The 26,680-nt window shown below is 51.2% G+C and overlaps 3 protein-coding genes across 5 annotated transcripts; 1 reads left to right on the plus strand and 2 right to left on the minus strand.

Annotated features, from left to right (window-relative positions):
* Positions 1-17: 17 nt before the first annotated feature.
* Positions 18-2,391, plus strand: CDCA3 (cell division cycle associated 3). The gene is made up of 5 exons (XM_057404058.1): positions 18-182; positions 254-383; positions 459-680; positions 1,498-1,619; positions 1,993-2,391. The coding sequence occupies exons 1-5, from the start codon at positions 84-86 to the stop codon at positions 2,131-2,133; spliced, it is 714 nt and encodes a 237-aa protein (XP_057260041.1). The 5' UTR covers positions 18-83; the 3' UTR covers positions 2,134-2,391.
* A 1,390-nt stretch (positions 2,392-3,781) lies between these two features.
* GNB3 (G protein subunit beta 3) lies at positions 3,782-8,681 on the minus strand. 2 transcript variants are annotated; one of them, XM_057404057.1, is made up of 9 exons: positions 8,334-8,681; positions 7,753-7,791; positions 7,481-7,587; positions 7,324-7,387; positions 7,045-7,207; positions 6,873-6,939; positions 5,925-6,126; positions 4,809-5,025; positions 3,782-3,990 (listed from the first exon to the last, which is right to left on the minus strand). In XM_057404057.1, the coding sequence occupies exons 1-9, from the start codon at positions 8,388-8,390 to the stop codon at positions 3,884-3,886; spliced, it is 1,023 nt and encodes a 340-aa protein (XP_057260040.1). In that variant the 5' UTR covers positions 8,391-8,681; the 3' UTR covers positions 3,782-3,883. The 2 variants fall into 2 exon arrangements, with proteins under 2 accessions (XP_057260040.1, XP_057260039.1); XM_057404056.1 differs by lacking the exon at positions 8,334-8,681 and having other exon boundaries at positions 7,753-8,109.
* Positions 8,682-14,563: 5,882 nt separating this feature from the next.
* On the minus strand, positions 14,564-25,858 carry P3H3 (prolyl 3-hydroxylase 3). Of its 2 annotated transcripts, XM_057404059.1 has the most exons (15): positions 25,419-25,858; positions 25,149-25,301; positions 24,248-24,440; positions 24,026-24,157; positions 22,445-22,578; positions 22,066-22,155; positions 21,676-21,728; positions 21,430-21,488; positions 20,141-20,265; positions 19,950-20,045; positions 18,841-18,991; positions 18,552-18,669; positions 16,117-16,192; positions 15,545-15,685; positions 14,564-15,254 (listed from the first exon to the last, which is right to left on the minus strand). In XM_057404059.1, the coding sequence occupies exons 1-15, from the start codon at positions 25,836-25,838 to the stop codon at positions 15,042-15,044; spliced, it is 2,154 nt and encodes a 717-aa protein (XP_057260042.1). In that variant the 5' UTR covers positions 25,839-25,858; the 3' UTR covers positions 14,564-15,041. The 2 variants fall into 2 exon arrangements, with proteins under 2 accessions (XP_057260042.1, XP_057260043.1); XM_057404060.1 differs by lacking the exon at positions 19,950-20,045.
* Positions 25,859-26,680: the final 822 nt, after the last annotated feature.

A 26,680-nucleotide genomic window follows, 5' to 3' on the forward strand; every position in this document is an offset into this window, starting at 1 on the left:
GGCGGCGCCTGCGGGCAGCGCGGGAGATTTGAACCCGGGCGGCGGTTGGGGCCTGGCAAGAGCGCTGTGCGGCGGCCGCCGCCATGGGGGTCTCCGGCAGTACCCCCGCCCGCAGCCAGCACTTGGCGCACGTCAGCGACCCGCGCTCCCCCAGCGCCGGCATCCTGCGCACCCCCATCGAGGTAGGCGCCCTCCCGCCGGCCGCCCCTGCCTCCCCCGGCGGCCCCCGACCCGACCCCTGCCCTCTCTGCAGGTGGTGAGCTCCCCTGTGTGCAGCCCTCAGCCCGGCCTCGCAGAGCTGGCACCGAGCACCAGCCAGGACCGTGATCCGCGTTCGCCTACACCCGGTATCTTCCGCACGCCCATGAGAGCCGTGTCCAGCGGTGAGTGAGGCCGCAGCGGGAGGGCGGGCGGGTTGCCTGGCTCAGCGCATCATCCTGTTGTTCTTTCCCCGGCAGACAGCGTGGACAGCCTGGTGAAGCAGCTCAGCGAGGTCTTCGGGACCGGGGCCACGCCGCGGGAGCCGGCGCCGCCGGCAGCGGCTTATCCCGCCGAGGAGCCGGCCCGGCGGAGCCCTCCGGAAGTGGCCGCCTCTTCGGGAGAAGCAGTGGAGAGGCCGCCCTCTCCCAGCGCAGTTCCGGCTCGGCCAGCCCGCACCGCCGGCCTCGGCTTCTTCTCTGGTAATTGCTCGGTGTGGTGGAACACGGGTACTGCTCCTTGTCCCTGGGGAGCTGCATGGTCCCTAGTGTGAGCAGTTGGGGCCCTCAGCACCCCTGGTGCCCTTCTCCAGGCTGGCTTGCTTAGAGGCCTTATTCATTCTCCCCAGCTTGGCTGTCTCCCATTGCCTTAGGTAGTCTGGCCTCGGGTCTCTGCAGCTGGCAGTCCCTTGGGAACTGTTCTTTTCTCCAACTGGTTTCTGTCAGCAGCTGCAAAGATATGTTTGCAGTCTAGTCAGAATCGAGAGGTAAATGTCAGCTCTTAGCTCTGAAATAGCTTTGAAATTGTGGAGGTTTGTTCAGTGGGACCTTGCAGTTTCTCCTTGGGAAGAGCTGGGGAGCAAGGGTGGTAATAAAAACCTGAAGGCAGGATATATGGAAGAGAGAACCAGGCTCTTCAGTAGTGCCCAGTCATAGGACCAGAGACAAGTGGAACGCAGAAGACTCCTTCTGAGCATCAGGAAATGTTTTGTTCACTTTGGGATGACTGAGCTGTGGAGCAGGTTGCCCAGAGATACTTTGGAATCTCCGTTCTTGAAGAGAGTCACAAGCCATTTGGACATAGTCCTGGGCAACTGGCTGTAGGTGGCCCTGCAGAAGCAGGGGTCTTGGACCACGTCTTCCAAGCTCCCTTCTAACGTCAGCCTTTGTGTGATCCCTTTACATGGAAGTCATTAGGTAATGGTTTCTGCACAGGCAGGAAAGATAGATCAGAAAGGTTGTGAAGCATTTAAAATACAGCCTTATCATGACAGACTGTTGTGTTTCCTTCTGTCACCAGGGAGCAAGCCCGTAAGATACAAGACCAACAACAAAATCCTAGCAACATCTGGTGGAACTGGCCGCTCTCCTCTCAGCATCCTACAAGATGATAATTCCCCCAATGCTCCTGCCCCTCGACAGGTAAAGCTTAATGGGCCCTACTGTGGGAGGGAGAATGGGCTGGGGGAAAAATCTCCAATCTGTCATTTTCTGTACTTTGTAGGGCCCCAGTTTGGAACTGTGGTCTCCTAGACCTGTAGAGCCTAGTGACTTCATGTGAGTCAGTCTTGTCCCTAGATGCCCTCTAGTCTTGTTCAGTGTCTGTATCTGGCCTTGCCATGATATTGTCCATATCAGTGCATCCTTTCTCTTTAGGCTGTAAAAAGAAATCTATCACTTAAACACTACCACAAGAGAGCCAAAGCTGAATGGCCTTAAAATGGGCTACATTTTCCACTGAGAACTAACTAACCTTCAATTAACTTGTGGTTTGTACTGTATTTTATTTCTCCAGGGTAAGAGGCACATACTGGGAGAGAGCCTTGGGGAAAAGAAGGAAGTGATGGTGGACCTGAGCAGGAGCCTTAAATCTGGAAACTGTGCTTGGAGTGACTTGAACAAAGAAAACCAACAGTGCCCTTTTGTGGAGAACTAGGCATTTCCTCTTCCAGGATCTTGCTGTAATTTGCTTCTATGTTTTGAGAGTCTTCTGGGGTGAGAAATTCTACAATAGACTGAAACTTCAGACTTGTGGTCACTTTTCTCACCTATCCCTGTTTGGGAAAGAGCGCTCTTTCTTCCCTCCAAGCTTTGCACGTCTTGTGTACAGTACCACCTTCAGCTCTTCTGTTGTATATCAGCTGTATTGACTTACTGCAGTGTTCTTATCTGTATTAAATAAATTTGTATTAAATCTTTGCTGACTCTACCTATGTCCTTATAAGACAGTAGGAGTTCCCTGGTTGCCCAGTGCAATGTTTCCTTTGAGGACAAAGACTCAGGAACAGGCTTGAACTCCGGGTTATATTAGCCCTGAACCTCATCTGTGTCCCTGCCTGTAGCACGCCAACATGGAGCTGTGCTGGGAAAGGTCTGACCATTAACCAGTATACTATAGAGTGAGCTGGGAAACTACAGCTCTGTGTAGGTCACTAGTGTCACTTCTGGAGTTCTGCTGCTCCTACACTGGCCTGAAACTAATCTATACAGAGGACTATAGCCTACTGCAGGGGTTTTGCTCACGATGGATTCAGAACAGGATCAGTTAATGCTATGGGTTAATATTTTGGCCTTCTGTAGATAAGTTGCTACACTTTCTTGACCTTCAGCTCTCCCTTTGGGACCCCAGGATGTTGGTGTGAGCCAACAAGTAGAACAGTGGCTGGTTGAACATGATGCCTGTCCCTTATAACAGAGCTTGTAACTACAAGGTGTGCAAGGATACATTTTCAGCTCTAGGGCAGCAATGTAGGGACTAACAGCCTCTTCTCAACTGAAAACATAGGTGAGGGCATTTTGAAGGAAGAGCAAGGCCTTGGGATGAGATGCTATTTGGATGGGGTCAGCAGACAGTATTTACAGAAAGAGAGTGATGTTTGCAGTAGCTCATTGCAGTGATGGAAAGAACACAGCCTGCTGTGCTTATGTGAACTTTCTTTATTTGCCTGGGCTATGGAGGTCTGTAACAGACTTGAAAACGGGTTGATGGCTACTGGTTTGACAGGGTCACCACACAATGCAGGGATGAGGCAAAAAGAGAAGGAACAGCAAGAAGCAGACAATAAATAAGAATAAATATAACGATTCCCGGTATTCCATCAGGCCTGAGGGCTATCTCTCCCTCATTTATGCATAGATAAGATTTGAGCTAAGTCTTCCCCAATGGAAAATGAGCCCAATTTACACTAGCTTTTTGTCTGAGGTTGTATGATAGAATTCTCAAACCCAGTATGTCTCTGAGGTTGCCTGCAGGGATACAAGGCAGCTGCACAGAGAAGCACAGGTAGAGCTGTCTGGGACAGAGGTACAGGATGTGGGGCCCTCTGAAGGATGGCTGTTGATGCAGGTAGAGGTGTTTGAAGGAAGACGCAGGGTGTCTGAACTGTAATGTAAAGTCCTGAGATATAATGAACAGAGTTTTGCAGGTGTTCAAGCCTGCACAAGGCTGGAAGCTGCTGGGCCTGTTTAGAGGAAGAGAAGGGCCAGTGTGTGTTCCTGCTCCCCAGCTCCCCCTCCCCAAACTCTCCTTTCCCTTTCACTCTGGGAGACCCCTACAAGCGACCTGTGTCTAGAGACAAGCGGGAGTGATAGGTAGGCATTTCGTTGTGCTCAGCTGACAATGCTGTTTGCATGGGCTCTGGTTGTGGACCATGCTTCTGTTGCTCTTTCCCTCTCTGCTTCTGGCTTCAGTTCCAGATCTTGAGGAAGCTGTCCCAGGAGCCGGTGGCAACGGCCATGCCATCTGCTGTCACCCCCAAGCAGCTCACTCTGTTGTCATGGCCAGAAAGGATTCCTATGGGGGGAAAGAAGAGAGGTCAGGAAAAGGAATGGGGCCTGGGACTGATGAAAGTGATGACTGAGGACATGCACTGTAGGCTGCGTACCTACACCCCTGTGTATAGTTACACAACGTGTTATGATCAGCATGTGGCTAATAAGAACAAACATGCAGAAGAACTTTCGTGCATTGCATGCAACCACCACCCACCCTTAGGACTGGCCAAAGAACAGTATTCTTGGGAAGGTCTGACTAGCAGAATCCTAATACAACTGCTTTCACCCTGGAGCAATGGTAGGACTAAGAAACAATGTGGCATCCTTGGTAAGTCTGAGAAATATCTATGCTATTTCTGCATAGACTACATTGTAAGTATTCAGAGGCTAGGGGCCGCATCTGAAACAACATTGCACTTGGGTATATTCTATGCATGAGCATCCCAAAGGGGTTGGATGGAAGCTCGGGTCCATACTCAGCTCGGTGCCCTGCCATCAAGTGGTACTGTGAGTAGCTGGACCTGGCAAAAGGCAGAGGCTGGGAAAAGGTAGGAAATTCTACTGGTGCTTGTGAGCAGTTGTAGCTAATAGGAACCTTAATGCTCTTTTCCCCCTTGAAACAACATTGTTTACACACATGACTTCCTTAGCATTAAAGAGCTCTACACAAGAGAGCTGTATTAGTTATGGTGTGCTCCTTAAGTGTGAGGAAGCTTTGTGGGGTATCAGTCAGTGTAGGATGTGCCCCTTTTAGAAAAGATTAAGGCCTCTTCCTTGCCTTGGCAGGCACAGACAACCTTGCAGGGAATGAAAGGAGCACCCCCAGGAGCCACTCACCCACACGCTCTGCTTTCAGGGAGTCCCAGATGTTGCAGTTGAAGTCGTCATATCCAGCAAGCAAGAGGCGCCCGCTGCGGGAGAAGGCGACGGATGTGATCCCGCAGATGATGCTCTCATGAGAGTACACGATGAGCTCCTGGTCTGCCCGGAGGTCAAAGAGGCGGCAGGTGGCATCATCGGAGCCGGTGCAGATGGCTTCACCGTTAGGGAAGAACTGAGGAGGGCACATACCAGGTTTTATTTAGGCTGTGCCTTACAGATTTCCTCACCTCTTCACCTCCCTGTTAACCACCGTGAAGCCACAGAGGTAGGAAAACTCAGTGGGACAAAACACTGGAACATAAAAGTCCAGTCTGCTGAACGGGGAGACCTTATCCTAAGATCTAGTAAAGCCATATCACCTTGTGAAAATAAATAACCTAGGGGCTAGAGCTGCTGCAAGACGCTATAGTCTTGAGGAAGGACACCAGTGTCTCTTTAACTCCAGCTGTTATTTTGGGGGTCGACAAGTGTCCACCCATGATTTGCCAGATGGGGTCTGACATGATTCAGAGCTACGAGAGCCTTCCTCTGATCCTCATACCCCAACCTTCTCATACACACTTCTGTGTCCTTGCTACGAGGAGCAAAGAAGGGCTTCTCAGTGGCAAGTATGGCAGAAAATTGTGTGGATGGCAGAGCAGCCATTGGAGAGGTGAGAAAAGCTGTACTAACCAAAGCCAGTGAAGGGTGGTTCGAGCAACAGACGTTGCAGGAAGCTGGCAGACTCATTTGGTTAGCCACATGGGATTAAACTAACATGTTCCTTGTCCTGCTACCTCTAGGGCTTTGGCTTGAATCCTTTCCTCTGAGGGGGATACTTGCCCCCAAACATCTGTGTTGCTTCCTGTGAAGGTTTAATCTTCAGAAGACCTCCCCAGAAGAGCCAGCCTCCAAACTTCAGTGAACTCAGGCTCTTCCTGCTTCAATCTGGATCACGGGGCCAAGGAAGGTCTCCTGAGACCCTTGTTCCCTACACGACTATGACAGCTTCTTTCACCTTGTCCCAAGACCCCGTTTCAGAGCTGGTGCATTTTCCTTGCCTCCCCAGCACTGTGCAGCCAGCATACGTACACAGATGGCGTTGATATCAGACTCGTGCCCTGAGAAGGTCTGGCGGCAGGTGCCCTCTCGCACGTCCCACAGTTTGGCTGTAGCATCGCAAGCCCCAGAGATGAAGAGTTTGAAGTCTGGGGAGACGGCCAAGCTCATGCAGTCACCGGTGTGACCCAGGAACACCGTCTTCTGCTGCCCTGTCTCAATGTCCCAGAGCGCGCTGTGGGAGAAGAGAGAGGTTAGCAGAGCCGTCCCAGGCAGAACAGAGCTATCAATGGGCTAAAGAGCTGCCGCACTCCCAGGCAGAAGGAGGGCAGCCATGGGTCTGGCTAAGCATGGGAAAATGAGGGTATCCCTGGAGTCAGCTGTATACCACAGGAGGTGTCTTCACAGCTGTTACTAGTCATACCTTTGCCAAAGCAGAGTTAGACTAAGGCTGGGGGTGTGTGAGATTTGACCCTATACCCATAACTGCAACAGTTGAAGGAAATATTGAGAGAAGGTCAAGAAGACCCCACAGGCAAGCAGGTGACAAAGGTCTGCTGTATCCACACTCATAGGATGCATGGGCCATGTTTGCTGGGATCCCATGCTGCAGCCAGGCAAACAAGCTCAGTGTAACCTTGATCTCTGTTGGAAATGCTACATCCTGTCTCATCCTCAGTCAAGAGGTTCTTCCACATAAACTGATCGTGTTTTCTGTCATGACGCTCTGCTTTGTGAGAGCTGACGACATGCTCCTTACTGCTTCATCAAGTAGACCTGCATTTTGACATGTCGTCCACTGGGATGAGAAGCACGTGTTCTGGAGGAAGAATGAATATGGCTTCCTAAGGTGCTTTTTGTGGCCTCCATGCGTAGGAGGAATTAGTCCTTAGTGGACTGCTATAGAACTAAAGTACTGCACTGTCCTCTTGGCACCAGAGATCACATCACTGGGATGCAGATGCAGAAGGTAACACTCACCATGTGGTATCTCCAGAGCTAGTCACAATGTTGTTGTCATCAAGAAATCGGCAGCAGGAGAGGTAACCTGGGAGGGAGGTGGGAACAAGCAAATATGAGAAATGGGGCAGGGCTACGGGAGTAAGGTTTGGAAGCAGAGGGCACCCAGGCTGCAGGCAGGGAGCACACACACCTGTATGGGCTGAGAGCTCCCTGCTCACTTTGACGTTGCCTTCACGAGTCTTGAGGCTGTAGATGGAGCACATGTTGTCAAGGCCTCCACAGGCCACAAAATTGCCCGAGGGAGCATAGGCACAGGTCATGACCCAGGAAGAACGCAAAGGGATGGCATGAACCTGGGAGGACAAGAAACCATGTCGGGCTTCTGGCAGCAGAGAGAGCAGGACAAGGGCATTAGCTCCAAGGGGACCCACTTCAGCATCCTGGTTTGCTGCAGCCATCTGACTCCTACCTTGTTAGTTGTGTATGTGTCCCACACGATCAGTTTCCCATCTTGTGAGGCACTGACCAGAAGTCTGTAAGAGAGGAACAAGATCCTGTTAGTAGATCTCTTTCCATCAGAGCTTTCTTGCCCTTCACACCCATGTGCTGCCCTGCATGTCTCTCACTTGGAGTCTGTGGACCAGTGCATGGCGTAGATCTTGGCCAGGTGCCCACGCAGGGTTCTTCTGGTCCGCATCTGTATGCGGCCAACAACCTCCACACCGGACACGATCTGAGGAAACAGGGGGAGAGGAAGAATTCACCTGGGACTTGCAGGAGCTGTATTCTTCCCACATCGCTGCCTCCTAACTCCATTCCCAGCTGGAGAGAGTCCCCCTTGGAGTGGTGCTGGCTGACACCACGACACCCCCATGTGCCTGGCCAGCTCTGTCCTTACCTGAGCAAGCGTTGTGTCTGCACAGGCTTTCCGGGCATCCTGGAAAAGAGACAAGAGCAGAGGGTCAGGAAAGAAGCCGTGTGATGACAGCAATGTGGAATGTAGGGGCATGGCGTAGGGAATGCTACAAGAAGGAACTGCGGCTTTGCTGTGTTTTGACTGTGGCCAGCACAGGGAGATCCTGGTCTGTGACCAGAGCACCTTGGCAGCAGTCAAACCTCAGAAGGGTGAGCCAAAAGCTGCTCAGCATCCGGTGCCCCAATGGACACCCTTTCCATGGGTCCTCCCAGCTGGTAGAACAGAGGTCCTGGGGACACACTACACTCTGGCCCTGTGCAGACACAACTCTGGTAGCTACTTCTTTCTCATTATTGTAGTGTCCCTTCTTCATTCCTTTCCTTTCCCTTTCTCCCCCCGACCATACTATGATGATCTCTACCAGCACTTAAAGGTCTGTGCAGAACTGCAGGGGCTCAAGTATGTAGATGGAGAAAGCACAACCCCTCATTGTGGCTGAGGAGGACAACGTGGACAGGGGGTAGACACCCTCTTAGCAGTTTCATGACTGTTGCCAACATTACCGCAATCTGCTTCTTCAGCTGCTCAGCCTCCTGCTTCATCTGTTCCATTTCCCCCATCTTTCTGACCTAGAGGTGGCTCTTCCTTGTGCGGCAACCTTGATTCTGGGGAGAGAAATCCAGGGAGAGAGGTGTGAAATAGAAAGGGCACTGATGTGACTGCTCAGTTATGCAAATGTAGGCACCTCTAATAAAAGCTGTGCAGCCATTTCTTGCCTGACTGCTTGGTAATGTGCTGTAGCTGGTCAAAGCCTTTAGCAAGATCGTACTTGGCCTGATCAAAGGTCCGTTTGGTCTGGTATCCTGCTTACGAATACACTGAGAAGCTGAAGACCTCTAGAGCTTCTGACGGGGGTTCTGGAAGCACTTGTGCCCTCACCTCTTTGTTTTTAATCTTTCCATCCCAAGCCCTGCCAAGTTCTGGGTCTGCCTCATTGGCTTCTTCCTGTCCGTGGCCAAGCTGTCCCCCTCAGATCCAGGAGGAGGAGCCCCATGGCTGTCTCAGATCATTTGTCCTAGGCAAAAGCATCACCAGGCTGTGCCCACCTGGGGGGTGATCTTTGACCATCAAGGGAAAAGGATCTGTAAGGACCTACATAAGTAGATAGTGGTATTTCTCCTACTTTCCTGGCCCCAGCCTTTCATTGATGTTCAAAGCTAGAGGCAGCATTAGTTGAAAATCCTTGATGGAATTTTCTTCTATTCATTTGTCCGCACAATTTTTGTGCCTATGTCAAAGTTTAGCATCCTCTGTACCCTCAGGCTCTGCAAAGAAGATCTGTTCTGTTACTCCGCAAAGGCACTAGTTCCACTTGGTGGTCCCTAGCTTTTGAGTTGGAACAATCAGCAAACAACTAGTGTCTATTCACCCCAGCATCACTTGGTATTTTACAGGTCTTTGTCATATCTGTCTTCATCCATCTCTTTTCCAGACTCCAGAGCACACTCAGTCATTCCTCCCATGTAAGTCACTGCATTCCACTACCTCTGTTGTTCTCTAGGCCCTTTTAGGTTGTTTACAGAGTGTAGGCGATCTGCTTTTGAAGAGAGCAGTGAACCAGAACTGCAATCCATATCCAAGATCCATGCGCACGCAGCAGCTCTGTCCTCTTTTGTGTGCACTTAAATCTTCCCCAGTGATTCCAGCATCTCCCACTCTTGTAGCCAAACTGGGTCTTTAATTGCTTCGATCTTTCTCCTGGGTAGGTGTGAGTGTCCAGAAATGCTCTACATGTTGTTCACCATTAGAACCAGTGCTTTGCCCCAAGGCCAATCTCCTAATCCATGTGGGTCACACCACCTCCATCCCCCTCTGGCCTGCTGTGTGAAGGCCTCATTTCTTCCAGCCAACAGGGTTTTGGGTCCTGCCAGGCCAGGCTGCACTCTTGCTGAGGGCAAGCTCATGCAGGTATCTCCCAGGTCCCACCTTTGCTTGCTACTTCATAGAGCTCTCTGAGTTCCCCTCCAGAATCCCTTCCCCTAATGTCTCCGTGGCTTTGCTTTATTCCTCCAGGCAGAGTAAGTTTCTGCTTGGTCAATGACTCCTGCAGCATGGTTTTGACTTTGGGAAATACAGGGGGATACAGGTTTCCCCTAGCTCCTGGAAGGCTCCTGGAAAGCATGATCCTACCCCAGGAGGGAAGCTATTTCAGGCTATATTTGCAGAGAAAGGCTTGCACCTGCTGCGCTCAAGCCTGAACAGAGCCATAGCACCGCTGCCTGCCCCCTGCTCATGCACTGGATGTGGCTGCTGGCCCCAATACATGGCAAGGGAGCAGAAAAGGAGCCCAGGGCTGCAGTCCGAGCCCAGAGGCACATGCCTCAGCCACACTGAAGGATGGGGACTGACCAGCACATGAGCTATGCCCTTTTCACTGTTGTTTTTCTCTCTCCTTTAGACAGAACAGTGATGAGGGAACAGCAAGGATGCAGGGATGCACCTGGTCGAGCGACGCTGGACATAGAAGCTCACCTCCATGCACTTACCCTTTGGGAAGGAGCTGGGCACCCCACACCATCTCTCAGCTAAGTGACAGACTGGTGAGATGCTGGAGGCCTTTCAGCTTTCAGAAGGCCTTCTGGAAGGAAGCATCCTCCTTATCTTGTGGTGTTTGTCCCTCGGTTTCAGTGTACAGTCAAGCTGCAAAAACTGCATCCAGCTCTGGTCACTGCCTACCAACGCACCAAGTGGCAAACCTGAACTTCCAGTCACCCTGTGAAGAACAGCCCTACAATCGTGGTCCACTCCTTCCCCTTTCTCTGTTTTCCCTCCATCAGCCCTAGGCACTGCACTGCCTTTTCTTGCTGCGACACCTCTTCCCCCTGTCTCCTCTCAGTCTCAACTGCTTGGTCTACAAGCTCTCCAGGCTGTTACTTCACACACCTTTGGCCATCTGAGATTATTGTCCATCCACCTGCCCTAACTTGTCTTTGTGGACTTCTGGTTTTGCCCACCCAGGCCTGCATGGAGAGAGGAGCCTTGTTTTCCTTCCAACTTGTGCCCCACGTGAAGCTGGCTGCACTTTCTCCTCATGGCACATCGGAACCCCAGCCTTCTTCGCTTCTCTCCTCTTTTACCATGCTCTTCCCCTCTTTCTCAACTCTGGCACTACCACGGGAGCACCAGTTCACAGGCTCCTGCTCTGTGAAGATGCACAACGAGACAAGGGTTTTTTTTGGAGCTGGTAGACAGGTAAAAGGGTAGGGGCGTGATGTTGAGGGTGGATAAAAAGGGCTAAATATAGAGAAGGTGCAGCTCGGGTTCAGGACTCTGTCCGGACCTTTAAATCCCTCTGGGGGGAACACTCTAAATGAAGTTGGGAATTGTTCTCAGCCTCACAAGGACAAGGAGCCACAGATGAGCGATAATAATAGCTCCAGCTTTGCCTGTCGCCTCCAGCCATTACATCCCACTGCAGGCTGTGAAGAGTGAGTTACCTGGTCCTCAGCTGCCTCCCAGGAGCACCATGGCGGGGGTGTGAAAGAGCAGCTCCTCGTGGTCATGTACGTTTAGGACAGGAAATGGGGGAAGCAAATGGAGGAAGAACAGAGGAAAGAGGAATGGAGCTTGGAGTCAAGCCAAGGCATGTTCCTGCCATGACCAGTGGGACCCTAGGGATGCACATTTGTTTCGGATCCGCAGCTCAGCTCATGGTCTCTCATGGTAGCTGCCCAGGCTGGTTTTAATAGGAAAGGCTTCCAAACAGTGCATACTTGATGCTTTCTCAAAGTCAGGGCTCTTGCATGCAGATGCTAAGCAGTAGAGGAAACCAAGTCCTTAGGTACCTTTGGAAAAGCAATTCGTCACCATTTGCATTGCAAAGAGCTACTACCAGGAGGATCTTTGCACCAGCACTGGTCCAGAGTCAGTTCAAGCCAGCCCTCTTCTGAGCTCTGCCTTGGCTGTGCTCATCCAGTTCACAGTTCTTGGCTTTAGACACCACATTTAATTCTTCTGCTCTCTGACACGACAGTCCTTTCCCCTCCTGCCTTCCCTGACACGCTTGCTGGAGGCATCTGCTGTAGTGCTCCTGTCTGTGAGCAGCCAGACCCATCCTGAGCCCTTGGGTGTCTGTTTGTAGCAGACCAAATGCCTCTACTATGCTCTAAGAATGATAGAGACCCAGAATCATTCACCTTTTGCTGCCATACCATGACATCCCAGGACAGGGGCTGCATCCCTTGCACCATGCCATGGCTGGGGCCCAGCCTGCACCCCAAGGGCTGTCCTACTGAGCCACCTGCATCACTCTTGTGGGGATCAGGGCACAAATGATGGGTGGGGAGAAAGGGGAGGTGAACCCCCTTGTTTCCTATGCTCCAGGCAGCTTTCTCCTCCCTGGGGAGGGAGTGGTCCCTCTTCAGGAGGACTGTAGTTAGAAAAGGTGCAGGAGGGAGGACTGAATATTAATAGGCAGCAGTCCTGGGTCTCTGTGTAATCCCTAGCTGGACTTTGCATGCTTGCCCTGGTGACCCTGGGCTCCTTGCAGAGCCGGATACAGAGATGATCCCTCTCACCTGCGATGGAGATCAAAGGCCAGGGTAAAATTACCCTGCTCTGCTCCTTACTTTCTGAGGGCTCCTTCTCCATCCATAAAAGCAGTTAGCTGCAAATAGGTGTGCACAGTGGTGCACCACGAGTGCAGGACTGTGTGCCATAGTGAGTACCAGGTCCCTCAGAGGAAGTGTAACCCCCCTGTTCCAGTCCGGAAACTGGTGAGATTCACCTGCCAAGGGGAGAACAAGCAACCCCATCCCGGTGCAAAACCCTTCATCATTGTAAAGACATCCGAGTGCTAACCTAAATCCCTTCCCCACCATCATCTTCCCTCCCACATCCTCTGATGGAATCAGCCCTTGTACAAAGACTCCCTACAAAACCACACCAAGAAACTCAGGCTCCCAAACGCCGGGCTCACCAAGGTGACCTCAGGCATCACAAGAAGGCAGCATCCTTACCGGGATCTGTAGAGCGAGGTTAAGTTGTGGTCCCCCCTGGATGGGACCCTCACAGCCTCTTTCCCCTGCTGAGACACGGCTCCCCGCCAGGCAGAAGCCCCTTGTCACTGTGCAGTGTCCACTCGGTCCAGCACGTCCGCACAGCGAGTCCCTTGCTCCCGTTCTGCTCCTCAGCCCCTCCAGGGACTGATCTCCCCATGGGAAGGCTGTGGACGGGAGGGGTTGGGGGAGGGCTGATTCCAGGAGCAGCGTCAGGCAAATTAAATCAGACACCAGAGACTTGGGGAAATCGGATTGGGACGTAATGCAAAGCAGGTGGGATGGGGAGGGGTGAAAAGAGAGAGTAGCACGCTGCTCCTGAAGGGAAAGAAGCCATCATGGGCGCATTGGGCTCACTTCTGTTCATATCAGCAACTAATGAAGTGCAGATTAGCCAGAACAGGCCAGGATTAACCAGCCACTGGGGCAGGGCTTGCTGCACTTCACAGTGCACAGGAATTCCCGTTTTCCCAGGGTGCCACCACTCATGTGCTGGGTATGTTGGGAAGAGGGATGGTGCCACCTACAGTGGCCTTGCAAAGGGAAAACCAATGGCAGCGCCACGCTCACCCCCTCTCTGGGCAGCAAACTGGGCTCTGTATGGGGGAACCAGAACTGGGCATAAGGGTTAGGGGTGGCAGAAGATTTGGTGGCATGCCTTTTGGCAGCCACTTTAGTGGGATGCTGCGAGGGGATTATCTTGGCCTCAATCTCTTTTAATCTCTCCCACGGCTTTGGCCCAAGCCTGAGATAAATACCTTTTAACGGATCTCATCTGACGTCAGGAGGCCATCAGTCTAATCACCCAAGCCAACTTTGGGCAAAGCAAGCCAGAGATGTGGATATTGGCCCCTCACCCCCAACATGTCCTCATCAAGCCAGGAACTAGCCAGCACCCCTACATGGATCATAGGGCGGTTGTGTGAGTGCACTGATGTGCTGGACCTATCGCCAGGGAAAGGGCAATTGAAACACACACATCAAACTGTCTTTTTCCTGTTACCCTGGGGAGGATGGAGGCACAGGGGTTGCTGGTGCAGGTTTCCCAAGCTTGTGTGTTAAGGAAGTGTGGGGATTCAGGCTGAGGAAAGTCTCCCCTTACCATGGAGCAGAGGCCCTGTGCCAACTGCCATGAGGGATCACCCACCCAGCTCTTACATCACTGGCCCTGGCCCTAAAGATTTATTCCAGCTGAACTTCAGGCAAGGTCTCCACGCACAAGTCTCATCAAGGCCTCATCATGTCATGACCACAGATTGATCTCTGCCTCTAACGCTTCCCAAGAAAAGGGTCACTGCTCTTTTTGATAGTCCATACCCACCACATTCAATTCCTGTTTTGCTGCAATATAATCCCATCTCAGGACACTAATCCCTGGGCTGTGACAGCAGATTGTATTTGTATCAGGGTGAAACTGCTAAACAAAGTATCTCCTTTGCTTTCAGGGGCAAGTTGGTGAATGGAGAGAAGGGAGAAAAAAGAGAGGTCTTGCTGCAGGGAAACCTGAGTGTACACGGCTCTTCCCAAGATCACGCCTCACCCTTCCCAAGGGTTAGCCATGGCAAAGCTGACTTTCTCTCTCGTTCCCTTACTGGAAGTAGCTGTCATCTGAGCAAAGACTTTGTTTCCCTTCTCTGAGGGCTCACTCTCCTTCCATCATTTGTTAAGTAAATTTCCATCAGCAATGAGTGTGCACATCTTCCTCCTAGTGAATAGACTCAAGCCCCCACAACATCTGTGTCCAGCATTTTGCTTTTATTCCATAGAGTTACAGTTCCTCACCTTCTCCTTCTCAGACCAGTTGCGAGGTTCTGGAGTGTGCAGGTGCCTAGGAAACTCAGAGGCTTCTGGTTTAAGTTCCTGAATGTGAAGACGGCCCTTGCTGAAAGACCCCAGACCCCTCCTCCCCCTCTCAGATTTTGCCCTGGATGACCAAGAAGCTGGCACTGCAAGGAGTGCGGTGAGGAGACCCTGCCTTCTGACTTCTGAGTGGCACAGGCACTGTGGTGAGGCAGTGAAGAAAGTTCCTGATGTCACCAACTTTAATAACTCTGTCCCTCCTCCCATTTTTCAGCTGCTGGGATGTCACAAAGAAGAAAGCTACATCCCTCCCCATCACTACGGCTCTAGCATGCTAATACACTGCTCCAGGCCTCTGTGGTCCTGGTGCTACCATGACCTGGTGCTAATCCTGCCCCTGGGGCCCCTTGTTACTCAGAACTCATCTCTGGCCCGCAGGTCCTTGGGATGCTGTGTCCTGTCCAAGCCAGGCCTGTGTCTCCGGCTTGTATACCTGGTTTCACTGCTGGGAACAGGAGTCTCTGAGGAGGATCTGCCACTGCCATCAGCTCCTTGACGTTCTTCTCTATCAGTCTGGTCCTGCTCCACAGCCCTCTGCTCTATCAGCTCCTCTGCCTTCACCCGTTCCTACAGCCATGGAGACAGAGATGATGTGAACCCCTCCCTGCTAGGGTCCTGGCTCACAGGGGCTGACAAAACACATCTCATCTTTGCCGCATCCATCCAACCCGCCTAGAGCACATTCTCTCTTGCAGGATCCATCAGAGACTAGTCCCTCCACCAGGTATCTTGTCAGAGGACAACCCCCAGCTGCTGCACTAGGCCCTGCCCCATGGGAAAGCCCACAAGCCATTCTCTGGGGGGATTTGATCTTGCTTGGAAGTACTTGTAACCCTTTCTCCAGCCTGGTCTTTTACCTGCTCAGCGTGCTCCTGGGAGTGTGTGTACCAGAGAGCAATGGCACAGCGCCTTCCACGGCTCACTGCCCAGACACCATGGGGGTTCTCCTTGCCAGAGCTGAAGGCTACCAGCCTCCCACACTTAGGGTGCACCTCGGCCTGCCAGAAGAGAAAGAAGAGACAATGAAGCCAGCAGCCTCCTGCTCTGGGACAAATGGCCTTTCTATGGAGGTCACGCTGCCTCTGGGAACTCGGAACAGCAGAGAGCCACCAGTTAACCACTGCCAATCCATGAGCAAAGCAGATGTTGGGGAGGAACAGACAGAACGAAAGGGACAACACAGGTTGCAGACACCCACAGGCTGGAAGAGCCTGGACCATCTCAGTTAAGAAGGAGTTAACCTCTCTTCTGTCTTGACATTTGCCTCAATTTGCCTTAATTTGCCTTTAGCTGCTCCAATCGAATATGCCACAGCACCAGTACTGGACTGGTTTTGGAATGGTGGGATCCAGCAACTGACTAGCTTCCTCCCACCTAGACCAAGTCACACTCTGTCCTCTCTCCCTTTTATGGCTACTCCCAGACTTACTGTGACAGTCACAGTGTCCATTTCAGTGAAGAAAAGGCCTCCACCTTGGAAGTCATCATTGAGATAGAGAATGCCACTGCAGACAAAAACAAAGAGGACATACGGGAAGATGAAGCTCATTCCTCCCAGGTGCTTCCCCATGCTCCTTGTCACAGGAGGCTGTGAATACCACAGATTCAAAAGTAGACCAGTTAGCAGAATCCAATTGAGGGTGTTAACTACAGCAGTGCCTAACTCAGGTGGTCCCTGATGTTCAAGCCACAGGAGGCTAAGAGAATATTCCAGGCAGTTATCTCTACATGCTTGTGCTGGTTTGGTTTGGTTTGAATCTTCAGCAGCATTCATCTGTAGCACCATTGTGACAATGCCCTGGACTACACAGACCTTCATTCTGACCTGGCATGATGTTGTTTATGTTTAAAGATTGGGAATAATGCAAAGCCTGGAAGAGGAGACTGATCAGCAAAGAAAGCCATGTCTTAAGAGTGAAGGAATTTTAGGGTAACATAAGAATGGTCAAGAAGAGGCTTAATGCAAGCAAAAAAGAAAATTAAAACAAGACATTTCTTTACTAATGTTAGACAACAAAGTAGTGAGGACAGCGTGCAGCGCAGGTAAGATCACAGTTGACTAGGTGAAAGAATGGACTACAAGCTATTTGCATTCCTCCTGGCATTCAACTAAGCTGATAGAAAACGTCAGAGGAAAGGAGGCTCATCACTGGGACTGGGAGAAAGAAACAGAAATTACCACTGCGGCTGCTGAAGCAAAACGTTAAGGACATAAGGACAGTGAGAGGATTACCAGCCTTGAAAGCCAGGAAGGCATAGCTCTTGTGTCATAGGGGTTTAATAAGACAGTGAAGTCAGGGTGGTAGCATGACTGTGGAAAAGCAAGGAGAGCTCTTACAAGCATGAAAGGGCAGGAGGGTAAGGATAACGACTGAAGCATATAACAGGACTGCTAGCCTAACTGGAGTAGTCTGGAGGGCTTCAGACTCCATTTCTGACACGGACTGTTGTGGGACAAGAGGTAAATGTAAAAAGTCTCACAATATAAAATGGGGGCACTAAAAGGAGATCGGGATGGCCACACAAGCATTGACAAAACAGCTGGTTTCCCAGGGAAATGGTTGATCTCAGCAGTTTGGACTAGAGTAAAAGTACTGAGAACAGTGCCATAGGGAAATGAGTAGAAAGGTGAAGAAGATCACATGAACGGCGCAGTGAGTAGTGCACCACTGGCACCAAAAGGAGTACTGTTCACCTGGAGGAGGATTACTGGGACTCCTGGACCCCTGGGCCCAATCCTGTTCAATAATCAATGACTATAACACAGATACAGAGAAGAGATCCAGGAAGTTTGCAGCACAGGGGCATATTTCAAAAGGACACTGGAAGAGCTCAGCCCTTGTGAGTTCCTTGGTCAATTATAACTGCCTCTACAAAAGGACAGGAATACTCTTGGAAATAACTCAGTGGCAGAGATCCCAAGAAGATGCTTTAACATTTATTCAAGGAGAAGTCAGAGAAGCCTACTCCTCAGGGAGGAGTGAGGTGACAGGACAGCTTTACCAGGGAAGGGACAGAGATCTCACCAGTTACGTGACAGAGCCTGGTAACTTTACAATCTGACTATACCAGAAGGGAAATGGACTCAGTGATACTGGAATTCCCTCCAAGTCCCACATGTTTACCATAGGCTGCTCAAAGAAGATTTCTGCTCTGGGTACAGCTACCACCCAAAGAAAAGGCAAATAAGATTTCTGGATGTCCAGGGATGGGATGGGAAATAGGAAGAATCAACTGTAGTGAACTGACCACATTTGGCTGCAGTGTGCAATAACTGTCACCATCTCTAAAACACATTTCAGGTTCTTTTACAGACGAGTAACAAAACCTGCCACAGGCTGGGAAAAACTCTCACATGGAATGGAAAAACCCAAGACAAAGTATTGACAGTGAATCTTGAGAGAGATGAACAGACGGGATAGTCACTAACTGCTCAACCAAAGGAAACACAAGGCGCTTGGTTTTCCCTCTCCTGTAATATCCAGAAAAATGTGGAAGACAGAACTTGATGAGAAGAACCAGAGTGTCATAAGGGCTAGCAGTGGACTGTAGAACTGTGGGAGACCTACAAGACAACAATCTGGTATCACGGTTCTGGTCTGTGCAGCCTTCCAGCATCATTCTGCTCTCTATTAATGCTGGCTCTAAGGAGGCAGAAAGAGCAAATCTTCCCAGCCTAGGGAAGGTGTTTCACTCCTCATTCTGAAGCCACTGGTGCAGGCTTACACCTGATGCTACAGTCCTGGCTGGCTTTGAGCCATCAACCCATCACCTGGTTTCTGTAATCTGAGCTCATCCTCAGATGGGGCTGAGAAGGCATTCTGATCTCCACATGATCTAATGCAGGTCCCTTTCTTCTCTTACCTGTAGTCCCTGTACACATAGGCAGGTGGCTCTTTCCAGCACTCTTGCCCCTCAGGATCCAAGAGACAATTATCAGCATGGACAGGGTGACTAAGATCCATGCGACCTTCCTGTTCCCCTGAAAACGGGAGTCAAAAAAGAATACAGGAATTTTCAGCTTCAATTAAAAACAAGGCAGAGAGAAAGGGGCATAGGGAGAGTAAAGGGAAGAGAGCCTCCTGAAAATACGTGGCTGGAATTTAGGAGACTCTCCAGGAGATGGGCACTAACAGGATGAAAGATTCTTTACCATCTACGGCTGTGCGGCACACAAGGTGCGTGAAGGAGAAATGCAGTTTCTTTCCAGGAGTAAAATAGGATTCTATGATTTTCCGTGATTTCTCACTGGCCTGCAGAAGCAATTTGGCGTCTCTCCAGTCCACGTCCCCATTTTGGGCCAGCTACAAGCGAAAAACAATGCTGTTAGAATACTTGCATGAAAAGACACTCTAAAAAATGATGGGTACACGTACACAGGACAGAAAAAGAAACCTGTGTTAAAAGTCCTGTGGTCACACATAGGAGAAAAGAACACGTTTTCTCGTGTAAATGTAAATCAGGAGTACACCTGTACAGCACAGAGATTCCCTCCTTCTACTCAGCACATGAAGCCACACCTGGAATGCAGCATCATTTTGAGTCCTTCAGTGCACAAGCGATACAAGAAAACTGGAGTGAGCCTTCAGTCAAGGGCCTTAAGATGGCAGGGGTGTTGGAGCATGTCTAAAAAGGCTGAAAGAGCTGGGTTTCTTCAGCCTAGAGAAGGCCAAAGGAGGATCTAACTACAGTCTCCTTTCACCTCTAAGGGCATTACAGAGACGATGGGGATAATCTCTTCTCTTTTTGGTCACTGAAAAGACAAGAGGCAACAAGCAAAAGCTGCAGCAAGGAAAATTTTAATTAGATATAAAGGAAAACTCAGTCTTCCCCAGAGTGGTACACACTGAAACAGGTGCCCAGAGGGGCTGGGGAATCATCACGCCTGGAGATGATCAGGACTTGCCTGCACAAAACCTGCACAGCTTTGGATTAACCACGCTGTGAGCAGGGGGTCCCATTAGAGATCTCCAGAAGCTCCTTCCATCTTACTCTCCAATTATCAGCTAAGCGTGTCTATAAGACTGTGCAGGTACAAGGAACAATCCTGAACCCTTGTGTCGCAGGAGGGAGAGCATTTTTCAAGCCTGCCACATAAAACATGCCTAAACGTGATCATGGAGGGGAGACTGCACATGTGCTTGTGAGGAAGATAACACTCCTGTGCCTCTATCCAGACTGCATTCCACAGAGACAAACATTTGGGTGACAAACACCGTTTCTGGACAATCAGGAAGGTGTCAGACTCACAGAGCCACTTACTTGCATGGCCCTCAGAACAGTTAAACCTTCAAATCTCTCATGTGGGGTATGAGGTGACCGTCTTGCCCGGTAGCCATCTCCTGCTTCTCCTGCTGCCTAGAAGGGTAGAGATGACGCACCTCAGGCTGCCGTCTCTCCTCCATGGAAACGCTGCAGTCCTGCATTCTGAGGAGGGCAGACTCAGGCCTCACCTTTGTCAGCCGGAGAAGGTCCTTACACTCAGACTCCGTCAACACTCTGTCAAACACAACCCTCTGGGTCCCATTCATCTGGTGGGAATCCATCGTGACAGCAATATCCTCAAAAGGCAAAGGCCCTGTTGAGAAGCAAGTACAGATAGGCATGAGCAAGCTTTGGACAAGAAGCTCTCAGACACCAACCCCCCGTCTGGATAAGGAAGTGGAGAGACACTATACATTCTCTGAGAAGAGAGGGCAGTTCCCCAGAAGTGCCCATTCCTCGCAGACCTGGGCCACTTGCACCCCTCACATGCTTCAGGGGAGACAGAGCATCAGCTGGGGAAGCTGGCCTACAGCGAGTGCTTCAGGAGCCAGCAGAAACCTGGGGCCTGCTGGGAGAGCAGCAGGGAAAAGTTGAGTGCACTGTGGATCGCAGCAGCAGAACAGGTCCAGCCTACTGGGGTGAGGCTCTGGAGAAAAGAAGCAGGTAAACACCTCCATCAACCCTCCTTTCCATCACACATTTCATCCCAAAATTATCGCCAGTGAATCTACTTTCTTCAGCCCCAAAGAGAAGCAATGGGTAATAGTTGGTGATCTGATCTTTTGATCTTTGGCCTTTTTGCTCCCCCACCTCTGACCTCTGGATGGTCAAGAATTCTAAGGCACTCAGTCCCTCAGAACAATCTGCTCTCCCATGTATCATAGCAGAGAACTACTTGGGATCATTTCAAGCAAAGACTCCAGGACAGACCCCTGCAAGAGGCTGTGTGTCCACACATAAGAACAGAGGACCAAGAAGAACATGGTACTCTGCACTGCAGTCTATAGCATTTAGCCACAAAACTTTTGGACTTGTGTTTTTCAGGGAAAGACTTGCCCAAGCCAAATAGTCTGCTTCCAGTTTCCGCCCCCATCTCCCCTTGTCCCCTTCAGAAAAAATGGTGTTCAAAGTCGGGCTGGTGGAGTTGAACCAGGTTTGGTGTAGACACTCCTGCCACACTGAACAGGGATCTGCATGTCCATAGACTTGTCATGTATTCAGGCACCACTGCTCTCAGCTTCTCCAGCCACAGTGCTCTTTGAGTTCCCATCCCAGAGACACACGCAGTGAGATTTTGCAAGATTACACATGCATCAAAGAGGGAGAAAAGAAACAGTAAGAGGACTTGCTGAGCCATTCGAGTCAGTCTGCATCTATGCTAGCATTCCAATGTCTGAGAATGGAAGAAAAGACAGCACTTAGCTGGGCTAAGTCTGGCTGACTGCATCCAAGTCCTTCCTCAAGCTCTTTTACTTACCCCTCTTATCCCTCTCTTCCACATCCAGAGTTTCCTGCTTTTGCTTCTCCTGATCCTCTCTCGGGAGCAAGGGAAAAAACAGAGACCAGGGCTGTCAGAACACAGAGCTATGCCTAACTATCCTCTGTGGTAGCATTTCACACCCTGTTCCTGTTTAGTCCATTCCTCAGTAGGTATTACTGCTCCTTGTACCATCCCCTACTACCAACACTTATATTTCTGTCCTATTCAACTTGGCAACCTTACCTGTGTTTCTCCTTCAGGTTTTCAGGAATCAGCTCATCTGGAGTCCAAAGATCCTGTAGGAACAAATGCAGATGGTTCAGTATATAACATTCTCCCACACTGGATCATGTCAAACAGCCAGTTCCTTGTCCCACTTCTCCAGTGAATACCAGACCAACGGTTCTGGCCTCCTTCTGACAACAACCACAGTGGGCTATGCATATGGTTACAGCAGCAATTTCAAACTCACTGCAGCCCTGGAGCAGTGGAAAGGCCCTAAAGACCCCCTTTGTAAGGACTCAGGGGTCCTTCCTATCAACATCTGATCTCTTCTGAAATGAATTGAAATGAATTCTGGTAACTCTGTTGGTGAAATCAGGGCAGGAATATTAAGAAGACACCGATACTTACAGGGTCATTAAAAGTTCCTCCTAGATGCTCCACTGCATAATAAATCAACTTCTTCTCCATCAAAGATCTCTGCACATAATGTTGAATACTCTAAGGAAGCAAAGAGGCTGTTAAACAACCACGTCATAAAAGACAAACCCACCCCTCTATAGGGCAGAAAGCTGCCCCAACACACTTCTGTGCACTTTGAAAACCAGGTTGTGTCCTGAAGGGACCCTGCCTGGTACAGACTAGAAGTAAACTCAGGCTCCAGTTTCTTTACTCCTGGGTTTGACACACATCTGCAGTGAAACGTGTTTCCCTTTTTGTCTCCTGGACTCCGATCCTGTTGTATGGGACAGAGGAGGGCCAAGAAGTACAAACCTGGGGTTGTAACTACCTCTCTGGCTGTGATAGCTGTGTCCTCTCCCAGTTCTGTGAGATACTGGTTCATCTTTTCCAACATTGGCTCGTCCGTGGGATAGAAGAGCAAGTAGGAAGCAGCACATTCAGCAGCCAGCGCCTGGTTCCCAACTTGTGCAGGGATAGAAAAGAACAAACAGATATGTCTCTGAAAGAGTCAATGTTAGCAGCATATGTGCATAGGCCAGCAGCAGCCAGCTTCCTGCTTGGGATCGGACAGCAAGGAGGCCTTACAACAGAGTACACATGGTCCCACCTCCCTCACCCAATGGACATGATGAGGGGCCTGGAGGCTTCTTTGAAATACAAGTTTTATCAGTTGTCTGACAGAAGCAATGAGACAGTTGGGACAATGTAGAAAGGAGCAGAGGTATCCAAGAGAAGAGCTGAGGGACATGTGAAAGTGACAGGGTGACAGAATGACCAATATCATGACAAGCCATCAGTTCAGTGAGGGCAGGCAGGGCTTGATGTACAGTGAGATTGGAATTTGCCATAGTGATAATAGTATCTGGCTTGCAAAGTAAGATTAACAATATCACTTAGCAAAACAGGATTTAATAACAGGACTTTGTATAAGCAATGCATTCCTTACTAACCACATTAACCTAGAAAGAGGAACTAAAGGACTGATGAAAGGGGCCTGCCCCAGGGGGTGCCAAAGACTGGCTGATTACCAAAGAAACAAGTCAGCAGAAACGGTGGTAAGAGAGTGAAAGGTGAAGGTGGCAGGGGGAGACTGTGAGTATTGACTCAGTTCAGGACCGAAAAGGCTTGCTCCCTCCACACCCTCAGGGAGCATGCACTCTCATTTACATAGCAAAAGAGGACAATTTAATGCAGAGAAGATACAGTACTAATTAACATCATGATTTCATGATTCACCAACTTCTGACCAATGAAAAGTAATTTCTTTAACCAATCAAACGTACAGAATCATAGAATAGTTAGGGTTGGAAAGGACCTTAAGCTCATCCTTGGTATAGACTCTGATGCATGCAGAATGAGGGTGTGCCTGCTCTGTGCAGCTGCCACTTAGCACCCTATCTTGTGCAAAAGAGCAAGTAAGTAAAATACCTCGACTCTGTGTTTATACTGGCACTTTGCACACGAGGTAAACAATCCCACTTTTGGGACTACAGGCTGACTCAGAAGGAACACCACCGCTGAGATGAGATATATATGCATGACCTAGATAGGAAGCAGGGGCCTGGTCTGGAGCCATGTACTGAAAAAGTGTATAAAATACAGCAGATAGCTGGTGCAAGAGAAAATAAGAGAGTGCTGGAAGAAAGAAGCAGGAACAGCCATGCAGTACAGAAGCTGCACAAGTAAAACTGAAGTGGACCACAAGGCACCTCTCCCAAGGTGGCCACAGGTTTGAGAAAGAAAAGAGAGGTTCTGGGAAGAGTCGGCTGGGGGCTAGAAGGAGGGAGAGACAGGTAGAGCTCAGGTCAATGTGCCACTTCTCCCATGACATGCTGCCCTCCAGGCCCAGAAGCAAAGGGCAAGTTTAGGGGTGCCACAGCATCACATGCTGGGTTGTGGCTCTGCTCACCTTGATCGTAGGCAAACTGTAGTAAATCGAGATGAGAAGGGATGAAATCTTCCGTGGCAGAAATCCGCCCTGGCTTTGTGGCAATTTCAAGGACGCACTGCTGTCTGCACTTCAAAACCTGAATATAATGGGCTGCAAGAGAGAGGAGCAAGAAAGGCAGTAGCTCGCACTTCCTCCGGACAGGAGCACTGGGAACCCAACCCTCTGCGCATCTAATGCTACCTGCAATGGCTTCATACAAGCCAGGCTGCATCTCCTCCTCCTCCTCATTATCCTCATCCTCCCAAGGCCCTTCACACAGGGCACGACACTCTTCCAGTGCTGACAGCGCCTCTGTGAGCGACTCCTCCAGCCTGGCCACAGCCTGCAAGTACTCATCTGCATCGTAATGCTGCACCCCAGCCTCGTATGCTTCCTGCGAAAGACAGATCCAGGTCCCTCATCAGCCTGGGTGACACCAAAGGATGCCTGAGCCTTCAAGTCGCTCACAGGGTAGTACTGACATCTAGGGGCCTGCCCGATTACACACAGCCCACCACGCAGTGACAGCTCATCTTCTGGGCTTTAGCCAAATACAGTTCTCCAAGGCCCTGCAGCCTGCTGTAACTGTCGCCAAGGTCTCTGTGGCACACTTGCTATTGTCTTCACCCAGAAGAGAAGGCTTCAGGGAAACCTTCTTGCAGCCTTTCAACTGTGAAAAGGGGGCGTTTAAGAAAGACTGAGCAAGACTTTTGACCAGGGCCTGAAGGGACAGGACAAGAAGCAATGGTTTTAAACTGAAAGAGGGCAGATTTAGATTGGAAATAAGGAAGACATTTGTTATGATGAGGGTGGTGAGACACTGGAGCAGGTTGCCCAGAGAAACTGTGGCTGCCCTATCCCTGGCACTGTTCAAAGCCAGGTTGGACAGGACTTGGAGCAACCTGCTCTAGTGGAAGGTGTCCCTGCCCGTGGCAGAACACTGGACTAAAGTGATCTTTAAAGGTCCCTTCCAGCCTTAATTATTCTATGTGTGGGGCCCTGTCTCAAGCCGTGGCTCTTGCATGGGAACAGCTCAGGGCCCCAGTCTGGTCCCTGGGATGGGTAAGAGCTGTCGATGCCTGGCTCTGCACTGAACTCTCACCCAGTGTGGCGTGGCCTCCAGGTCTCGGAAGTTGTCCGACCTCACCCCTGACATCCGCCGGTACTTCTCTATGTCCTCCCGCATTTGGAGGTGCTGCGGATTAGCGACGAAGAAGGTGTGAGCGGCGGATACGGCCTGATCCAGCTTCTTGAGCTGCGGAGAGAAGGCAGCAGCGTCTGTCACACTGCCGCGGGCTCCCTCTTCACACCCACCCCTCACCCTGGATTCACCCGCAGGGTGCCCTTGCCCACCACCTCCTCTGCTCCCCACCTGGAAGAAAGCCACCTGGAGGTAGTTGTAGGGCTCCCGACGCTCGAAGTCCCGGCGGATGGTGCGGCTGGCGCGGTGGGCGGACGGCGCGGCGCCCAGCCGGCGCCCCAGGCAGTGCTGGAGGCAGTCGGCGCGCTGCAGCACCGGGCCGAACAGGGCAGCCTCCCACGGCCCGGCCCCCGGCGGCCCGCCGAGGAAAGCCGCCTCCCGGCGGCAGGCGGCGCGGCAGGCGCGGAGAGCCGCCCGCAGCCCCGCGTAGCTGTGGAGGGCGCGCTGCAGCAGCTCGGCCGCCCGCGCCCAGTCCCGGGCGAAGTACGCCCGCACGCCGTCCGCGTACAGCAGGTCATAGGGAACCAGGCGGCCCGGCGACGTGGCGGCGGCGGCGGCGAGCAGGAGGCACAGGCAGAAGCGTGAGGCCATGGCCGAGACGCCGGGGAGAAGGAGAAGGAGAAGGAGGAGGAGGAGGAGGAGGAGGAAAGGGGTCCGGGGCGGGCAGGCGTCCTACCGAGCCCCGGCCTAGGCCCACCCCAGGGGCCGGGCAGGGCGGGCCGGCGGGCGGTGCCGGGTGGAGGAGCAGGGGGAGACATCGCCCACGAGGTTGTAGTTAACGGAGCAGTAGCCGCGCCAGGACACGCTTTGACCGTTCACAGACCAAGTCCCATCACATGCAGAAGTGCTCTGGAGGTGAAGGGCTGCCCATCTCCTGCTCTCCTCCGATGCAGCCAAACCCCTGCCCATGGCTGGAACTACAGCCAGCACTGGGCAGGAGAAGGGTTATCTCTCACACGCTACCTCTGTGCCTCCTTTCCAAGCGTTTTGTGCAGGACAGAACCCTGCTCTAGACTTCACCTCTCTCAGTTTTGACAGCGTGGGCAGTCGGGAGCCTTCCCCTAAAGCCTCTGTCAGCTTTCCTGTTTGGGTGGGAATTTTGGGCCATTGTTTTTCATGCAAAGTTTGCACCGGAATCAAGAGTTTGCACCGGTGAAAGAAGATATTATGGGCGAGGGTATTTTTGCAGAGAATTTCCTTTCAAGCCTGGGGTTCCCTCAAAGCAATAGCTTTTGCTGAGCAATATTAGAAAGCACAGAGGCTGCCCCTGCTTAGCTGCAGGCAGCCTGACTCCCCTGGAGAGGAAAACTTTTCACCCAGTCTCCTGTGACGACTCCTCTACGGGCTTCATTCCCTTCCCTGGGCTGCTAAGCATCTGCTGCCTTCCAGATGCACTGACAAGAGAGGGATGGAGAGGAAGGAAAGGAGCCTCG

Source organism: Pezoporus wallicus, unplaced genomic scaffold (genome assembly GCF_028554395.1).
Source record: "Pezoporus wallicus isolate ANWC-B61680 ecotype Strahan unplaced genomic scaffold, APGP_CSIRO_Pwel_v1 contig_6598, whole genome shotgun sequence".
In the NCBI taxonomy this organism is placed as follows: Eukaryota; Metazoa; Chordata; class Aves; order Psittaciformes; family Psittacidae; genus Pezoporus; species Pezoporus wallicus.

Excerpts from the sequence above, each read along its gene's own strand:
- CDCA3 (XM_057404058.1), top strand. The coding sequence starts at position 84 with ATGGGGGTCTCCGGCAGTACCCCCGCCCGCAGCCAGCACTTGGCGCAC. Across the intron at positions 384-458 it reads CATGAGAGCCGTGTCCAGCG|ACAGCGTGGACAGCCTGGTG; the intron begins GTGAGTGAGGCC and ends TTTCCCCGGCAG. Across the intron at positions 1,620-1,992 it reads ATGCTCCTGCCCCTCGACAG|GGTAAGAGGCACATACTGGG; the intron begins GTAAAGCTTAAT and ends TTATTTCTCCAG.
- GNB3 (XM_057404056.1), bottom strand. The coding sequence starts at position 7,863 with ATGCCCCTACATTCCACATTGCTGTCATCACACGGCTTCTTTCCTGAC. Across the intron at positions 7,388-7,480 it reads CACTGGTCCACAGACTCCAA|ACTTCTGGTCAGTGCCTCAC; the intron begins GTGAGAGACATG and ends CCTCTCTTACAG. Across the intron at positions 7,208-7,323 it reads ACACATACACAACTAACAAG|GTTCATGCCATCCCTTTGCG; the intron begins GTAGGAGTCAGA and ends TTGTCCTCCCAG.
- P3H3 (XM_057404059.1), bottom strand. The coding sequence starts at position 25,838 with ATGGCCTCACGCTTCTGCCTGTGCCTCCTGCTCGCCGCCGCCGCCGCC. Across the intron at positions 20,266-21,429 it reads GGAAGAGAGGGATAAGAGGG|GGCCTTTGCCTTTTGAGGAT; the intron begins GTAAGTAAAAGA and ends GCTTCTCAACAG. Across the intron at positions 18,670-18,840 it reads GTGCCGCACAGCCGTAGATG|GGGAACAGGAAGGTCGCATG; the intron begins GTAAAGAATCTT and ends TCCCGTTTTCAG.